The sequence below is a fragment of the Macaca thibetana genome, chromosome 19, assembly GCF_024542745.1.
Source record: "Macaca thibetana thibetana isolate TM-01 chromosome 19, ASM2454274v1, whole genome shotgun sequence".
Taxonomy (NCBI): domain Eukaryota; kingdom Metazoa; phylum Chordata; class Mammalia; order Primates; family Cercopithecidae; genus Macaca; species Macaca thibetana.
The window spans coordinates 51,814,136-51,832,623 of NC_065596.1; the positions used below are offsets into that span (position 1 = coordinate 51,814,136).

At 47.9% G+C, this 18,488-nt stretch overlaps 1 protein-coding gene across 12 annotated transcripts in view; it reads right to left on the minus strand.

Annotated features, from left to right (window-relative positions):
• Nucleotides 1–18,488, minus strand: part of ZNF536 (zinc finger protein 536) — a 490,140-nt gene that overhangs the window by 166,437 nt on the left and 305,215 nt on the right. For 11 of the 12 annotated variants that reach the window (XM_050772545.1, XM_050772547.1, XM_050772542.1 and 8 more), the window contains one exon: nt 11,627–11,779. The exons of the other annotated variant lie outside the window; for it this stretch is intronic. In XM_050772545.1, the coding sequence (XP_050628502.1) occupies nt 11,627–11,779 (153 nt within the window). The remainder of the gene's footprint in view (nt 1–11,626; nt 11,780–18,488) is intronic. 12 annotated transcript variants of the gene reach the window in all.

Consider the following 18,488-nt stretch of genomic DNA (forward strand, 5'->3'; position numbering starts at 1 on the left):
CTGCTCTATTATAAAATAGACTGATCTAAAAAGTAACAGCAAATCATCAGTGAATGGTGTCTTCTGAAGACATTTCACTGTGTCTAATCTCAGCAGAAGGCATGAGTCCCAGTCCTCCAGGCACAGGGCATTTGGGGGCATGGACTTTGTGAGCAAGAGGGCCACCACCCTGGCTCTGAGCAGGAGATGACACGTCATGTCTGAGCAGGAGATGCCAGAGCCATGGACACCCTGCCTGCCTTATCAGAACAAGGGTGTCAGGTGCTATGAGCCGCTGAGATCTCTCCTGGACACTTTCAGAGGTGGCCCTTAAGTCTAGGAAGGGAACCCAGCAGCGAATCCGTTTCTCTAAACATAAAGGTCACAGTCATCTCTAACTAGACCAATGACATGGATCTAGGAAGAAGTTTCTATCCCTTTTGGGGTAAAGGTCCAGAGAATTTCAGGCAGTATTTTCCCACTTCTTGGAGTCAGTCCCGGGTTAGACTCAGACTCATTGAGCTACTGCTTTTTAGACATCGCATCGCAGGCCAGGCTGGGATGGGGCACTTCTGGGCAGCAGGATGTCACAGCTGATTCAGCTTACCTGGAAGCCCAGTGATCAGGTGTGACAGAGGCAGTACCTGAAACTTAGAGGGGTTGTGATGGGACCCGCAGCAGGCAGGCCTACCTAGAAACTCAGGATCCTGGGCTACGGGTGAGAGCAAACCCTGCGGGAGGGCCGGGCGATGAAAGCCTGCAGAGGTGAGGCCCGCAGGTGCCGGGTGGGACTCAGGCTGTGTTTAGAAATGCACCTGGAAATGATTACGTGCATCTGGCAGGCAAAGGGGCCGTAGAGAAAACATGGGCATTCATTAGCGGGAGTTAAAGAGGGGGAATGTGGACTTTCCTCTCAAGCCTGGGGATGTGGAGAGCTGCCTTTCTGGGTAGGGATGCACAGAGGATGTGCATGTCTATTTCCAACCGATACAGGTTTGAAAGGCACATGGGAGACTGAGCGTGGTGGCTCACACCTGTAATCCCAGCACTTTGGGAGGCCGAGGCAGACAGATCACGAGGTCAGGAGATCCAGACCATCCTGGCTAACATGGCGAAACCCCGTCTCTACTAAAAATACAAAAAATTAGCTGGGTGTGGTGGCGGGCGCCTGTAGTCCCAGCTGCTCGGGAGGCTGAGGCAGGAGAATGGCATGAACCCGGGAGGCGGAGCTTGCAGTGAGCCGAGATCGCACCACTGCACTCCAGTCTGGGAGACAGAGCGAGACTCCATCTCCAAAAAAAAAAAAAAAAAAGAAGGAATACAGGAGCGGTAGTACTCAAACTGTATTGTCCATGTATTGTGCATTAGAACCAGCAGGGGAGTGTGCTAAAACACCAGTTCTGGCCCTAAGGCATAGCGGTTCTGATTCCCTGGGTCTGGGGTGGGGGCAGAAGTTGAAGTTGGCCTTCTAAGTGTCCCTGATGATTCTGATGCAGACAGTGTAAAGACAACCCCTTGAAAAACCAACCTGGAATTGCCTTGGGGTCTTGACAAAGTGCTGATACCTGGTCCCTCCTCCCCACATTCTGAGTTAATTGGCCAAAGATGCAAACTTGGTTTTAGGATCTTTCGGGACTTTCCCAGGTGGCCCTCTGTGGATCCTGAGTGGGGAACCATTGTAGGCAGCCTTCCTTGGAAGTGCCTTTGAAGTGGGAACCATGAATGGTTCAGCAGGAGGACAGTCTAGACCTCAGGAGGTATTTGAGAATCTGGACTAGGGACTGGACACCCATGCTACTCTGAACTCCACTGGACACAGAATCCCAGTCTTGGGACTTTTTCTTCCTCAACCTGTAATAAGACATGTTGAAGCACGTGTTCTATGGGGTCTTATCCCAATCCTAAGCTCACTTAGGAGATAAACTAAGTGTCCTGAATAGAGCCAGTAATACTTGTAAACATACGTGTCACCCACTGACTCAGAAACCTTCAGTTTGATTCACACACATTTTTTGATGGAATGAACCAATGGATGAATGAATAAACACCTGCAACCTCCCTTCTTGGCCCTGGAAACTGAGTAAAAACCAAAGAGCCAGGTCCCCTGCTCTCATGTCTTTTGGAGGAGACATATCATATAGTAGGCTAGCAGAGTTCACACACATGCACTCACTCTCACACTCACACACAGCATGCGGGTGTGCAGGAGGACAGCACCCCTTCACTCCACCCACTGTCTTTAGAGTTCAAAATAGGCCTTGGCCCTCACAGCTCCAGAGAATAAAAGCCAGAGCTGAGAAACAAGAAAGGCTAATTCCTAGCACTGGAGTCTCCACGGGCCCAGGCCTGGTGAATTAGGGGCTGCTTCATGAGCTTTCAAGGGTTTTCTGAGTGCACGTGCTATGCAAGGTTCTAGAAAGCTCTCCACCCACGCTTCCTCTGCCTTCTGCACTGGGATGAAAGGGCTGCCCTGCTCTTTCTGTCCATTTCTCTATACAGTTCCACCCCCTGCCGGGTCGCTAAAGGGCTTGGTTTGGGTGGCTTCTTCCGATCGTTCCAATTCCTCAGCTAAGTGCTCCGCACGTTGTTCCAGGGCATAAACCCTTCCCCTTTGGATTTATGTTCACAACGAAACAAGCTCAATTTTAATTTCCTCGTAATCGCTAAATGATTGGAAGAACCACTCCTGCCCTCTGTCTCAAAGCCCTCTCTCCCCTGTCTGGGCTTCCTATCCAACAAGGGGCACAGGGAAATGCTTTAAAGATGAAAGTGAGCCCCGGCCAGGGTGTGTTTCTAGCCAGGTACATCCAGGGGCTGAGCTGGGAACCTCCTTAGAACCCCAGCAGCCCCAGGGCCTTGTGCTCCACTGGAAACATCCCAGCTGTTTCCCCGGCATTCTTTCCCCAAAGGGCCCATTTCAGAGTGCTCAGAAGGCAAACTTCTCACAATGTTGGCCTAGATGGGGTGGGGCAGCAACCTGGCGGAGAGGCCTAACAGCACACTTCACAGCCTCCAGGGCACGGTCTATGTCTGCTCTTTCATTTGGCTGGCACAGGCAGATGCTGAGTCTACCTCAGCTGAGAACGGCTTCCCAGCCACGGTCTCTGCATCTGGATGCACTCTTCTGCCCAAGCTCTCTGGGCTAACTCTAGCAAATCCCAGGCCTCCAGGCATGGCCAGATCCATGCCAAAGGAGCCAGGCGTTGGACCTGCCTAGCCCTGCCCAACCAAGGCTGGACTCTGCCTGAGACTCAGGCCTGCATTGCCTGGGCGGCCCCAAGGTACAGGCAGCCCCAGACCCTGCCAGCAGCTCTGTCTAGTTGATTGATTGGCCACTTAGGCCATAAATGAGTCCCATCTACTGAGGGGATGACTCAGGTTGTCTCCCAAGGTTTCCAGGGGGTCCTGAGCCCTCTGGTGACCTCCATGATGTTTGTGGTTCATTGCTTTGTGTTTATCTGTTATAGGTGCCACACACTCACATGCAGGCAGAACCAGCAGATTAGATGAGTATGCAAAACAGCCATTCTCTCCTGGAGCACAGTGTCACTCAACTCTAGCCAACTGTGGGCACTACAACCTTTGATTTTCCAAGGAAAGTCTTGGCCAGGCATGGTGGCTCAGGCTTGTAACACAGGGAGACCTCATCTCCACAAAAAATTTAAAAGTTAAGCAGGTGTGGTGGCACACAACTGTGGTCTAAGCTACTTGGGAGGCTGAGGCAGGAGGATCGCTTGAGTCCAGGAGTTGAAGGCTGCAGTGAACTATGATTGCACCACTGCACAACTGCCTGGGTGATAGAGTGAGACCCTGTCTCTAAAATAAAGAAAAGAATAAAAGAAAAGTATCATATCTATGAGATATCTGTGTGCAGTATCTTAATTTTTAAATATTGGTACCTATCTCAAAACTTTTCAAACACTGAAGGGTCACAGAGCTCTATTTTACAGATGGGATCTGGAGCAGGCAGTTATTGTGAAATGTGCAGAGGAGAGCCCTTTGCCCACTAAAGGAAGCAGCCACAAACACTGGTAGCCTTCTGCAGGGAAACCTCTCACTATATTTTAAAGGAGTAAGATGTGGGCCCAAACAATGCATTTCTGGAAAGAAGAGTTTTGCTAGAAAAGGCATAATGAAATTAAAAAGCCGCAGTTCATCATTCCAACGGATTAATGAAATTATTGGAACTGCCATACAGTAAGCCAACTTCCCACTGACGTATGGCATGAGATATATATTCAGCTTTAAAATATCATTGATAACCTCTCCCAAGTCACTGTATCATCCATTTTTAGAAATATACGACCAGGTGGTTTAATTAGTTCACTGTACCTATTTTTACATGGTCATGTCTTTTATAATTCTGAGCCTCTACTTTGCTCTTGATATGTAAAAGGAACTCTCACGGTTCCAGGGAGTTATTCTAGAGCTATTTAGAGCAAGTTCCCACCAGCACCTCTCCAAAAATAACAGGTGGATTCATATTATTCTCTTTGGAAACCATGTTAAGGTTTAAGATGTGATTCATGCTTCTAATTTTTTTTTTTTTTTGGTTTTAGTTTTTTGCTAAATCTCCAAAAGTGCTTCACTTTTAAGTTGAGCAACTGAGTATTTTCCTGTATTTGCATCCTCAATTTGATATTTATTTAGTCCTTCTCCATGTCTTTACTTAGTTAACACCAGGAGAGATAAATATGGTGGTGTCTTTGCAGCAAAGCTTCAGTACATTAATATAAATTGTACACTAATTCCCCCAAAGCATATATATGTTGTAAACCTGAAGACTTTTCACACAGCTGCTTATTGCTAAACAGTGCCTTGTCCAGAAGGGGACAATCTGTGTCTCTAATTGCTGTCACTGAAGCCCAGATTCATTATGTGACTTTCCCATTAAAATGTGAGCATTAATTTGTATAATGAAATATCACCCACTGCAGTGTTCATTAGCCATGCCCTACTGTATACAGCACATTGTTAGCTACCTAGAAACTGTAGTTAATTTCACTAATGGATATTTCCCTACTTAGTGTTTGGTAGGAAATTTATACTGTAACATTACCTCTTCAACTTTTAAGGAAATTTAAATTCAATCAATTATTTTCAACAAAAGTTTAGGATGTCATTAAGGCAGGAAAAGCAAGGATCGGGAACCGAGGAGGAATAAACCGGGCTTTTAGTTCATCTTGGAAATAGAAAAATGATGGAATTTTAATTTAAAACAAAAAGAAAAAAAGACTTATCTTCTTTTGGAGATTTTTTTTTTTAAATTTTTTCATCATTACTCAGGTGGCTGCTCCCCCACTAATGGCAACAACATGTGCTCTCCTTTTAGAAAAGGAAATGAGAAGAATACCCATTTTAACCGATTCCTTTTTGAAAATATGTGCAAGGTGCTTTTATATTTACTCGGTGTGTGAAAACAGCCTCGTTACCTTACATAGAAGCATCAAAGGTAAGAGACGTAGACACCAGCCATAAGGCACCTGGACGGGGCGGCTGAAAGTTCCATTTCCACCCATGTTTATCTACCAGCCGCTGCTCGGGAAGCACTTTGAAGATGAAAGGTGGTTTCCACCGTAGCATGAGAAGTTTATCAACTCTGTCATGCTGGAAGTGATTCCACTCCCACCCACACCCACCCCGTTTCCATCCCAGGAGGTCAGAGCGCCTCCACATGCCACAGTGACCAAGCCTCACCACTCCCCTAACCTTGCTGTGCTAGTGGTGAAACCCAAGCACGTGGGGCCAAGGAAGCCTGGCCTAGGGCCAGTCGGGGGGGGGGTCAAGGAGGAGCCGGGGTGCACAGTACTTCCCTTTTAAATTCCCTGGAGGCTGCGCCAACACCACTTGTGAGTACAAGTCACTTCTTTCCTTCCTGTTGGGTATGGTGTGGACACACACTGTCAAAGAAATGTTGCATTAATTCCCTAAAACAAGCCAGAAATTCACTCAGAAAAGTAAAAAGTAGCAATACAGTGCAGCGGTGAGGAGAATGAGGTTCTGAATTAGGCAGATCTGATTATAGCTTTTAATCCAATGCTGGGCAACTCCGGGGGGGATAACTTCACGTCTCTGTCCCTGAGGCTCAGCGCCCTCCCCTGCAGCGGGGCAGGGGATGGAGCCTTGGTAGCTGAGGTGCTGTAGGGATGAAGGAGCGAGTTAATGCGCAGTGTCTAGCACAGTGCCTGCATGTGGGCGTGGACAGAACGTGGGAACTACCATCACTGTTACTGTGCTGTTACTCCATCCCCGCGGGCTGAGTTCTGTGTTCAGCCAGTTGCTGTCATGCTTTGTAGTCACAAGGCAAGATAATGCCCAGGTCTCCCTCCCTACACCCGACTGGGCGTGCAGTCCTTTGGGGGCTGCAAAGGAGAACTCCCTCCCATCCACAACCCTCTTTGGTCCTATAGGAAAGGGACAAGAATACAGGTGACGGCCCAGCCAGCATCCAGGGGCTGTGCCGTGAAGACAGCAGCCAGGAGTTGGGGGGTGCCGGGCGTGCCCTTCAGCCCAGTGCTGAGCCCCTCGTGACCGCAGCCTGAGACCCCTGGGAAACCACCACTGACTTCCCTGTGCGGATCCATTCCGACAAAGAGGTTCCCGACTCAAGGCTGGAACATGCGGCACATCAAAACCAGATTAATAAACCACTCGCAGAACTCGAGAGGGGGAAGAAACTAATGAGATTTATTTTTAATTAGTCCCTGAACTTTCATGCCTCCAAGTTTTCACGAGTGAAGTTGCTTATTACATTTCTCTACAATGGTCATTCCTTGAGACAACAACCCCATCCTGAAAAACCCACACATGGGAGAGCCGCCCTAGGGAACCCAGCCAGGAGTCCCACAGCCATGCAGGAGGTGCTCACCCATCAGGGGGCCAAGCCTCCCCCAGCCTTTCAGGGATCTGTCAGCATCTGCCTGCTTCCTGTGCACAGAAAACAGATACATCAGACCCTCCAGAGTACCCCCAGGCACCTGGCTTCCCAAGGTAGGGCGCAGGGAGGGGACGTGGAGGGAAAGAATGGCATGTGCGCATGGAGACCAATCCTGAAATGATTTGCCAACCTCTCAGGAGACTCTGGGGACATGCGCCCTCCCCGTTGCATGTTACAACTAGATGTTTGCTGATGTATCTCTGTGATGGTTAATTTTTGTGTCAATTTGACTGGGCGGCAGGGTGCCCAGATATTTGGTTAAGGATTCTTCTGGGTGTGTCCGTGGGGGTGTTTCTGGATGAGATGAACGTTTGAGTGGGTGGGTTGAGTAAAGAAGGTGGCCCTCTCCAATGTGGGTGCACCTTGTCCAATCCGTTGAAGGCGTGACTAGAACAAAAGGCTGAGCGAGGGGGAGTGCGCTTGCTCTGCCTGGCTGTCTTTCAGCTAGGACATTGGTCTCCTGCATTCCGGGTCAGGCTCAGACTGGAATTTACACCATCAGCTCTTCTGGGTCTCCAGCTCACCAATTACAGATTTTGGATCTTAGGACTTCTCAGCTTCCAAAATCACTTGAGCCAATTTCTTATAAATCTCTTGTGTGTTTCTGTGTGTCTCTGTGTGTGTAGCATATCTCCTTCTTTTCTTTCTTTTTCTTTCTTTTCTTTCTTTTCTTTTCTTTCCTTTTATAGAGATGAGGTCTCACTACATGGCCCAGGCTGGTCCTGAACTCCTGGGCTCAAACAATCCTCCCACCCCGGCCTCCCAAAGTACTGGGATTACAGGTATGAGCCACTGTGCCTGGCCATACATACATTTCCTATCGGTGCTGTTTCTCTGGAGAACCCTGACTGATGCAATCTCCTTTCTGAGCCTGCAATAACTGGCTCTGAATTCGAATCACAGACACTGCTGTAGAAGAAAAATTGCCCATATCCAGTGATTGGACCCTAGTCTGCCCAGGGTAATGTTTCCATGAGGAGAGAAGTTCTTCCCTCTCTGGGTCAAGCAGCCATCAACGTCTACCCTGCCTGGAGCCAGAGTGAGGCAGCCTCCAGGATCTGATGGCCTTGGGGATTCCCGAGGTCCTGCAGGAGTCTCTCCTTGGTCCCCTGTGGACCTGGCTGAAGCTTAGGGTGCACCAGAAACATTCTAGTGACTCATAGGCTCTCCTGGGCTCCCAGATGTTTCAGAGCAACCTGACTGGTGCATCTAGTCAGTACCTCTCCAATAAACAGGTGTAAGGAGAAGAGAAACAGTAATTGAGTTAATGCAGTGGGGAGAAAAAGGAGAGAGGTTTTATCCATTGATGTTACATGATTGAGACTTCCAATAAAGATGCAGTCGGACAGAAAAAATACAGAGAAGGTGCCACCTCATATCCCAATTAAAAATATATTTATTACACGTTGAGTTTTAAAATGTGCTCCTACAGGTCCATTGTTTAAAAACTTCAAAAAGATGGCATTTTGGAGCACATGTATTTTTGTTTCATAATGAGACTGCTGTCCTCTGGCCGTGTCATTTAGAAATACAAAAACTCTATGGTATTTGGAGCAAGGAGAGACATCGGGGCCAAAAGAGAAGGCAGTCAGGGCCTCTCACCAACTTGAGTCCCACATGAAATCACTTATTAACAAATACGTTGATTTTGATTTTTAATTACTTGTGTAATCTACACTTTTACATTGTCATAATAGATGTTTATTTGGGTGATTTATAACATGTAACACTTTCTGTTCTATTCAAATGCACAAGTGTAAGCATTTTCCAGCTTCTTTGTTCTTAGATAAAAAGGAAATTGATCTTTATCTGGTTACCATTCTGCCTGTTACACAAGGCAAATGCTGCTTCCGAGGGGTGGTGGAGGTGGTGTGACGTTTCCATGGCTTCTTTCATTTTCTCTCTGATTCTAGGAAGTTTCCAGAATGCCTCTGTCCATGGCCCTATCTTGTCTCTCTCAATGTCTCTAAAGACTATGCCGAGGTTTGTGAAGTAGTTCAGAAACTTTAGTCTTTCTCAAGCTTGAAAACTGCGAAGAGCAGTAACCATTTGCTCTCTCCCAGGTTCCCCAGAACTTCCGTCAGCCTTGGCCCTAAGTTGCCTGGAAATATTCTGTGGAGTGTCTACTCTTACGTCCAGGGAAGCTGTCGGGGCTTGGGGCGACACGGTTAGCGAAGCCCCTTGTTGAGAGGCACCGCCATTCCTCACTGACTCTTACACTCTGCAAGGCCGACCTCACCCATGGAGAGCCACCACCTGGCTGGGAAACGTGGTCCAGTGTTCTGTATCGACATGAAATACACAAGACAAGCCTGGCCTGGTTTCCACACTCCTGCAGACAGCTTAAGGGTGAGTGCCCTATGGACCACCGCCCGTATCCTGGCAGTCTGCAGGTCCCCGCCCCACCCAACCACCACCACAACCCTGGCTCCAATCTGGGGAGGAAAATGGACATTAGCATCATCTGAGAAAACCACATGTCTGGGCTGACTGCCTTCGAGCCTGGTCACTTTCACCAATTGACGCAGGAATGCCTGGGTCAGCAAATACTTTCTGAGTGCCTACATGGGTCAGGCTCTGTTCTAGGCTGGGGATGCAGCTGGACAAACAGACACAGCCTTTGCTCTCAAGGAGTTCACATTCTAGTGCATGGAGAGAAACAACAACGAAATACAAAGACATGGTGTGTCAGATGCTGTGAGCACTATGGAGAGGTGACACAGGGAAGGAAAGGGGTCTAGAAAGTCCTGGTGGGGTGGGGGTGCACCGCCACGTGGGTGGGCCTCATAGAGAAGAGGGCATCAGAGCCAGACCCTGAAGGGGAAGCAGCAAGCCATGCAAGTATCTGGCAGAGAAGTTCAAAGGGCAAAGACCCTGAGATCAGAATACAAGGCCCCCTCCCTAAACTCCCGGGAAGAGGATCTTCCACTTTGTCTATGCCCAAGAAACCAGCGCTTGCAGCCTGACTGCCAGGCCGTGGTTTCTGATGGGTTCCTGTGTTCCCTGGGGAAGGGACCACTTTCCCTACAGCCCTTGACTCCTCCGTGCCACCTTGAACAATGCAGGGAAGACAGGAGGAGTCACTCACTTATTTGAGCATTTCTTCTGTCATTCAATCTTTCAAATAAATTCATCTGCCCCTACCGGGTGTAAGATGCCCTTGCAGACCCTGGGGTTATAGAAATGAGAGCAATTCAAAAGATGGACAATATTGCCACCTGTGCAAATCTTAGACACTGCTTGGTGGGAGACAAATAAACGATGAACCCCAACAGGGTTATTTCTGAAACTGTTAAGTTTATAAAGAAGATAATGCAGGGGATGTGAGGGCTGTTTTAGGTGGGGTAGTCAGGGTCAGCCTCTCTGATTAGATCCCAGTGAAGCTAAGTCTCCAGAGATCACCTGCAGGAAGATTCCAGGTGGAGGGAGGGGCAGAAACACAGGTCCTGCAGCTGGAACAGGCATTCTGCATTGGAGGAACAGGAGGAAGGCAGACGCTGTTTCAGAAAGGTGCCAAGGATGAAGAAGGGGGCAGGATGGGGCCAGGGGCAAGGCATGGGCAGGTGGCATGAGGCCGTTTGGGAGAGTAGTGGGACCTGGAGGACCGTTTTAAAAGACACCTCTTTGGCCTGAGATGACTCCAAGGGAGGCATGCAGGATGAGCAGGACCAGTGACTCAGCCCATGGCCGCCTGTGCCCATCTGTCCTCAGGCTTCCCTCAGTGTCAGGGAGATTTGTGGGGACCAGGTGAGGCTCCAGGTGAGGGGTTTCTTGTCTCCCCCAATGCGATGCCCACACGGCCCACATGCACTCAATATTCCTGTGCAACCCACAGCCTTATTGATTCCTTGGGAAATAAACCACAATTATTTTTGAAAATAGACGGCATATTTGTCTAGCCTCTGAAGCAGCTCATACTCCAATAGATAAAGTGTCAGGAGGAAAATCAAAGAAAATGGAAGTGTCCATATCTCCGATAGATTTTTTTTTATATTGGCAATGTGCAAGCAACAAGCAGAAAAGCTAAAAAGGACGATGACTGAGGGACACAGAGAACTCCCTGTTGCCAGCCAGTCCTCGGCCGGTATGATGCCGAGACATGAGAAACCGCCAAAGGGGTGCAGCAGCCACTTGCCCCCCTTTGCCTAAGAGCATCTCAATCTCTCCTTTGAGGAGACACAGGGAAGAGTCACTTTTCCTCCATGCCACATGGAGTGATGGAGATTGACTCCAGCTGCCCTGTCCCAGGTCTGGGCAAGCAACGCAGGCCGGCCTAAGCCTATTCTACCTGGCTGCTTGGGGAAGTGGCTTCACTCCCTTCTACACTTAGGAAGGTTTGAGCTGAGACCCCATCACTGACACCTGGGAGACTGGTTCATACAGGGGCGTGGGGAGGGACCCCTTCAATACAGCAGAAGGAAACCATTAGCAAAATGCCCTAGAGGCTCAGACGTGACCCAGTTATCCCAGGCTGGGACCACCCGAGTCTACATTTATGAGTCCCTGCGTCATTTGCGAGGTGAATGTTAGTTAAGGGATGAATCAGGAAATGAGGGCCGCTTATGATCCACACAGTGGCGGCTAGACAGGCCCAGGGAGAACCTTCCAGACTTAGTGACCCACACAGTTGTGGACCTGGGCCAGAAAGCAGGCAGGACAGGGCCTCCTCCTCCTCTGGGCTGTGCCCCTGGATGCACTCAGACTTCTCACCTGTGTGTATCCTCAGGTGCACCTTAAGGTGATGGGATGTCCGGAAAGTTTTCCCACAGTACGGGCAGTCCTTCATGGCCGAGCCCAGGCTTCTGTCGCGAAGCAGCGCCGGTTGCTGGACGCCGGCGGATCTCCCAGCCTCCTCGCCAATGTCTGCAGCGAAGGAGAAACGTTCTCACATCACTTCAGCACATGTCAGGAGTTGTTCGCACCAAAACTGCTAACACCACACAAAGTTAAACATGTCAATACTACACCTGTCTATTTCATTCTTTAAATCTGACAGAATGCTGACAATTCATGTATTTTCTTGTTATTCTCTTAAATTATTTCATCTTTCCTATCATCATTTTAAGCAGCATATGGTACCTTTATATTGAACTGAATTAAACAAGAAAAGAAACAGCTGTGTCAGCAGCTGGTTTGATTTCTTCTTTTGCTTAGTTCCTATTAAATTTTTTTTTTCAAAAGTTTAAAAATGTTGGTGTTTGTTGAATCTGATTAATTTATAATATGGACTCACTGTAGAGTTCACTATAAGACTGAAATCATATTTGCATTATAGCAAGCAACAAATTAAAAAAAAATGTGTGTCAGCTGAGTCCCTAAGACATGCAGACATATGGCTATTTTGGGACAGGAAAGAAAATTATCCAAAACTGATCATTTCTTCCTTGTAGAGTCTTGTATCCATCACTGGCTGGTGTAATCTCATGAAAGGGAGAAGAAAAAGTATGGAAATGTGATTCCACAATTAGCCCATGATAAACATATAGTGACATATTCAAAGTCATATGCAGAGACTCAGCTGCAAAACTCCCATAAACTTACAGCACTGCAGACACATCTTTTTGCAGTGACTTGAGAACTTCCTCTGTCAAGTATCGATACAAATTTTCCTTCCTGCTGTTATTTGTTATGTAACCCAAACCATTAGAAAACGGAATAAAATTTACATATGGCTGCCTTCTGCAAAGAAATTGTGGGACATAATAGTAAATAAAACTGGAAAAATGTCTAATGGTTGGAGGATATGTTATTGCAACCCCCGAGGCCTGACATCACACTACCAAAGAGATGACAATTGGGAACTCAAGGAGGAGAAGCAAGAGAACCTTCTCTGGGCTCACTTTTCTTCCACAGTCGTGGACCTCCCCGCAGAGCAGGAGTCTGAAGGCCTGGCCCAGAATCTAAGCTCCTGAGGATAGTGGGGTCCTCACCGTAGCTTCCAGCCCACCCTCTAGGCCTCACGGTAAATCCCACGAGGAGAACAAGGGAACATTCTGGGGTAATGAGATCTGCGAGTTCTGCAGAGATTAATAAATAAGATCTGTGCCTTCCAAGCAATGGAAAATGCAAACTCTTTTTACGTCTCAACGTCTGTTCCTGGTGTTCTCTGCTAACAGCCAAAAAAGGGACAGACTTGTAGACCATGAGAAAGATGAAGGCCAACACATTCAATTCTTTTTTTTTTTTTTTTTTTTTTTTTTTTGAGACAGCGTCTCATTTTGTCACCCAGGCTGGAGTGCAGTGGCGCAATCATAGCTCACTGCAACCTCAAACTCCTGGGCACAAGTGATCCTCCTGCTTCAGCTTCCCAAGTAGCTGGGATTACAGGTGCAGGCCACCATGCCTCGTTAAGTTTCTATTTTTTGTACAGACAGGGTCTTGCTTTGTTGCCCAGGCTGGTCTTGAACTCCTGGCCTCAAGCAATCTTTCCATCTCAGCCTCCCAAAGAGCTAGGATTATAGGCATGAGCCACTACACCAGGTCTCACACATTTAATTCTTATTTGAGTATTGACTCTAAGCAAATGTGGAAACCCTTGGCTTGGAGCATTCTCTCTGCAGTTGGATTGTGTACGACCGTATCATCACCTGGGCAAAGTTATTTATATTGGAAATCTCACTTCAATCTTATTCTCCCCAACTCTTCTAACCATCATTGGAGAGCTATTCAAAGGGTATAATTACCTAGCTTTTTTTCTTATAATTTTGCACAAGTAGGAAGTTAGGCTCATCCACATCTAGAACTCAAAGTCACTCCACCAAGCCCTAGATTGTGGTTGCCCAAATAAATGTGGAAAGGCCCCCAGAGACGGCTGATTGATCAGGGCAAACAGGCACAAGAGAGTGTTGCAAAGTCACCATCAGACAAATGCTCTACATACAGTCACAGTGGCTCTATGTCCTGCAGGTTGAGTCTACCAGGAGCTGCTGCCAGAGGGAGTGATGACCAGATGTCATTTCCAGCCAACCACACCCTAGCTTTAGACAGTGGGAAGGCCATCTCCTTCTACCTCTCTCCCGCTCCCACACACCCCAACCCTGAGCATGCTGCATTTGCCCTCCCGGCCTCCCTCAGCTTCCCTTTTGCTGGGATCATGAAGGTCAGTTTCAAACAATGATGAGCCTGATTAAAATTCTGCCCAAGTGCTCCTGGCAACATAGTCGAGATAGCCAATTTAAGTTAGGAGGCCAATCACTGTTGATTGGAATTATAAGCAGGACTTAGGTGTCCTGGATGTTGGCTTCAGGATGCAGGTAGGCAGGGGCAGGTTTCAGAAGTGTAATTCTTGGGCCGGGCACGGTGGCTCATGTCTGTAATTCCAACACTTTGGGAGGCTGAGACAGGTGGATCATTTGAGATCAGGAGTTCAAGACTAGCCTGGCCAACAGGGTGAAACCCCGTCCCTACTAAATAGACAAAAGCTAGCCAGGTGGTCGTGGTACGTGTCTGTAATCCCAGCTACTCGGGAGGCTGAAGCAGGAGAATCGCTTGAGCCTGGGAGCTTGGGAGGTTGTGATGAGCTGAGATTGCACCACTATACTCCAGCCTGGGCAACAAACAAACAAAAAATGTGTAATTCCTGCAGAGTCGCCTGTGGCATGATCTGGACCTTCCCTAAAGCTTCTTCCAGAGGAGTCCGCCAGAGAGCAGTAGCAAGGAACCGCTATGGAATAAAGCTGCAGGAGAATGTCCTCATGTTCTCACTTACAAGGGGGAACTAAGCACTGGGTACCCAAGGACACAAAGGTGGGGACAATAGACACTGGAGGCCAGGTGTGGTGGTGCACACCTGTAATCCCAGCACTTTGGGACGCTGAGGTGGGCAGATCACTTGAGATCAGGAGTTCCAGACCAGCCTGGGCAACATGGCAAAACCATGGCAAAACTAAAAATACAAAAATTAGCTGGGTGTGGTGGTGCATGCCTATAGTCCCAGCTATTGGGGAGGCTGAGGCACAAGAATCACTTGAACCTGGGAGGTCAAGGCTGCAGTGAGCCGGGATCACGCCACTGCATTCCAGCCTGGGTGACACAGCAAGATCCTGTCTCAAAAAATATATATGGACACTGGGGATTCCAAAGGCAGGGGAGGTAGGGAGGGGGGCAAGGTTGAAAAATTGCCTATTGACCACTGTGCTTACTACTTGCACAGCGAGATCATTAGAAGCTCAAACCTCAGCATCACGCAATATACTCGTGCCACACACCTGCACATGTACCCCTGAATCTTCCAAAAAAAAAAAAAATCACAAAAAAGAAGACACTGCAGGAGAAATGAGGGAGGGCATATTTCTCCTAGAGCTTTTGGGAAGGACTTGCCCAGGCCACATTACAGATAAAAATAGCAATACGGCCGCTCTGCACTGTGAACATTTTGCAGAACATGAGGATGAGCCCTGCCTCATTATACATCACTCTAAGTGACGGCCTGTATCTGTTTTCCTTTTATCTTTCTATCTTGGATATGTGTGGCCCAATAAAAAGAATAAATTTGTAAGATAAACAGTTTTCTTTGCAGATTTAAGAGTCTAATTTTTACTTCACAAAGAAAAGGGTTTTTTTTTTTTTTTGGAGGGCCAGAAGGCCTATGGCGTTTACGCTTAGACTAATCCTTCTGGAAAATCATGCTGAGAGGAGATGAAGGGCAATTGTGGGTGGTCCCAGGAAGTGTCCAGAGAGGCTGAAAGCCAAGCGCAGTGAAGGCTGGGGGGTGAGTGCTGGTGGGACACCCGCAGGGCACTGTGTGTGAGCTGCAGCCTGTGCCAGGATGGGTGCTAGTGAGGATGTGTGTGCTGAACTCGGCCCAGCCCCAGCAAGAACCCAAGAGTGTCGTTCAGAGGGGAAGGTGCGGCTGCTCTCGAATTCCTTCTCTACCCCGAGTATAAAAGCACTGGCATCTGCCCCTCTGCAAACTGCAGGACGGAGTCCCATCGCTTTGCCTGGCACCCCATACCGTCAGGTGGAGAAAGCAGTCACTGGTTTATGTTGCAGACAGACCAGCCCTTCCCCAGACACTCCAGGAAGCAGGCAGTAGAAAGACAGAGGTATTGGCTGGGCATGGTGGCTCACATCTGTAATTCCAGCAATTTTGGAGGCCGAGGCCGGTGGATCATCTGAGGTCAGGAGTTTGAGACCAGCCTGGCCAACATGGTAAAACGCCGTTTCTACTAAAAATACAAAAATTAGCCAGGCGTGGTGGTGCGCGCCTGTAATCCCAGGTACTCAGGAAGCTGAGGCAGAAGAATCGCTTGAACCTGGGAGGCAGAGGATGAAGTGAGCCGAGATCATACTGCTGCACTCCAGCCTGGGGGACAAGAGCAAAACTCCATCTCAAAAACAAAAACAAAAACAAAAAACAAAAAAGAGAGAGAGGTATTACAAATATTGCATCTGTGATCCTTTGTTAAACCTTTCGTGCATTGGTTTGAGATATTTTTTTTTTTTCCTTCCCTCCTATCCGACACTTTCTCTAATGTGCTGGGTAGACTGAAGGCAGACATGTGGACAGAGGTCAGCCTCAACTCTGCCATCTGTTCCTCCCTGCTCATCTGTGAAAGGACAGACCCCTGCCAGCTCCTAGAGACTGAGATGTCCCTAGAGGGGACCTTTGGCTGCAGGCGGGGAGGCCCTCTCTTTCCTAACGCACCCTCAGCCTGGGTGTGCTCTGGGCTCCCACGTGATGGAGAAACAGCTGAGAAACAGCTCCTGTGACCCCTGTTTATTTTCTTGACCCCACTGAATAATATGGGATTATTTCTTCAGAAGTGGGTGCCTTGCAGGGGTACAACAAATAATATTCCAGACAGACACAGGCCATATTTGCAACCCTCCTAGACTGTAGCCAAGGGCAAATGCGTTGAAATAGGCATCAAAAGCTCTGCCAGCTTTCTCCTCTGCCCATGCCTACAAGCTGAAAGTGACTTGCTAAAGAAAAAGGAGGTGGATCCAAGTTTTTTAAAGGTATATTACCAGGAACAAGGAGACATCACGCAACAGGCCTTCCTAATTTTGTCTTCTCAAGGTCAGCAATGTTGTCTACATGCCCATTTGCTTGTTCTTATCCTCCGAGTCTACGGCAAGGTTGGCCTCGATCAAGGTGACATGAAGATGCATGCTTTTCCTAAGTATTCAGAGGAGGGGGTGTGGCCTGAAGGAGTTGGGGAGATCAAAATGGCCAGGGATCATTTTTGAATCCTCATCATCCACTGGACCACAAAGTGGCAGTACCAGTTAGACAAAGAAACAGATGCTTAGAAAGACAAACAACTTCTCAAAAGTTAAAGCCCCAATACTTAGAAAACACTGTCACCAGCTGTCTGAAACCGCCCCTGAGGTTGGCTATCTTGCTGTATACAAACATGATTTGAATGGATGGGTGCCTCAACACACATTTAACCTTATTTATGTATAATATCTTCGGGATATTAAAACTTTTTTATAAAATGATTTTGTACTTGAAGGGCAGATATCCCCCTAGATTCTCTCTAAACACTGAACTTCTTTGTATAATAAAACAGCCTTGTTTTCCAAAAATGCTGACTCAGGCGTTAGGAGGCAAAATCTTTTCCTCCCAGGTCCCTAATATCCAACTGTTCCAAGCAAGTCCCTTCACCCCTCCCCTCGCCCTTGGTTCCCAACTGACCCTCAAGGACTAGACCTCTGGGTCCCGCCATGCTGAAAGAGTTCCAAGCCTATCCCAGGCTGTCTCTGCCCACTGCCTTTTTTTTTTTTTTGACCTCTCATTCTCCCCGCTGACCTCACCCTACAGCCAAAGAAGATACGAAGTTGGGTCTTAAAGAGGCAAGAAGAAATGACTGTAAAAAGGACAGCAAATGGTTGCTAACTAGTCCCTGGACCCCTACGTATCCCAACTTCTCTTACACTAAGCTGACGACAGGTGGTCAGTTTTGGCTAACAGATGAAGGAAATGAAGAGAGAGTGTGCCTGCACCTCCTCTGCCCCTCCTTCTGGGCCACAGTGACCTTGCAATGGAAGGATTGAGGCGACAGAATCACAAAATAGAGGGCACCTGGGTCACTGAGTCACCAGATGAATGACAGCCGACCCACATCACACTTTGTATGAATGAGAAATAAATCTTGGTTACATTAAGCCATGGAGATTTTGGGGGTAGCCATTATGAGAAAAGGTCAGAAATTGACTAAGAAGAGTCAATCCTCTACTGGTGAAGTCTTCCAGGTTTATATCCAGTCTTCCAGGGAGTCCAATTAACTCACAGAATGAGAGGGAGAAGCCAGAGATCTCTATCTCTGACCAAAAGAGGCAGAGTGAGAGGACAAAGAGAAAGGAAAAAGTGGCTTCTTCTTATATTGCACATGGATTCTTGGTTCTCACTTCATCCCAACTCGCTGGCAGTCTTACCCTTCAGATGCCCAGAAGTACATTTTAGAAAGACTTCCATTAAAAAAAAAATTATAACGATGATGCTGTTGGCAATGATGGTGGTGATGGTGAGGTCTAAGCCATGACTGGAGAGTTACCCCAGCAACCACGCATGGGTAAGGTAACTAACTCTGTGAACAACTTGGCGCTTACTACGTTTATGGCATAA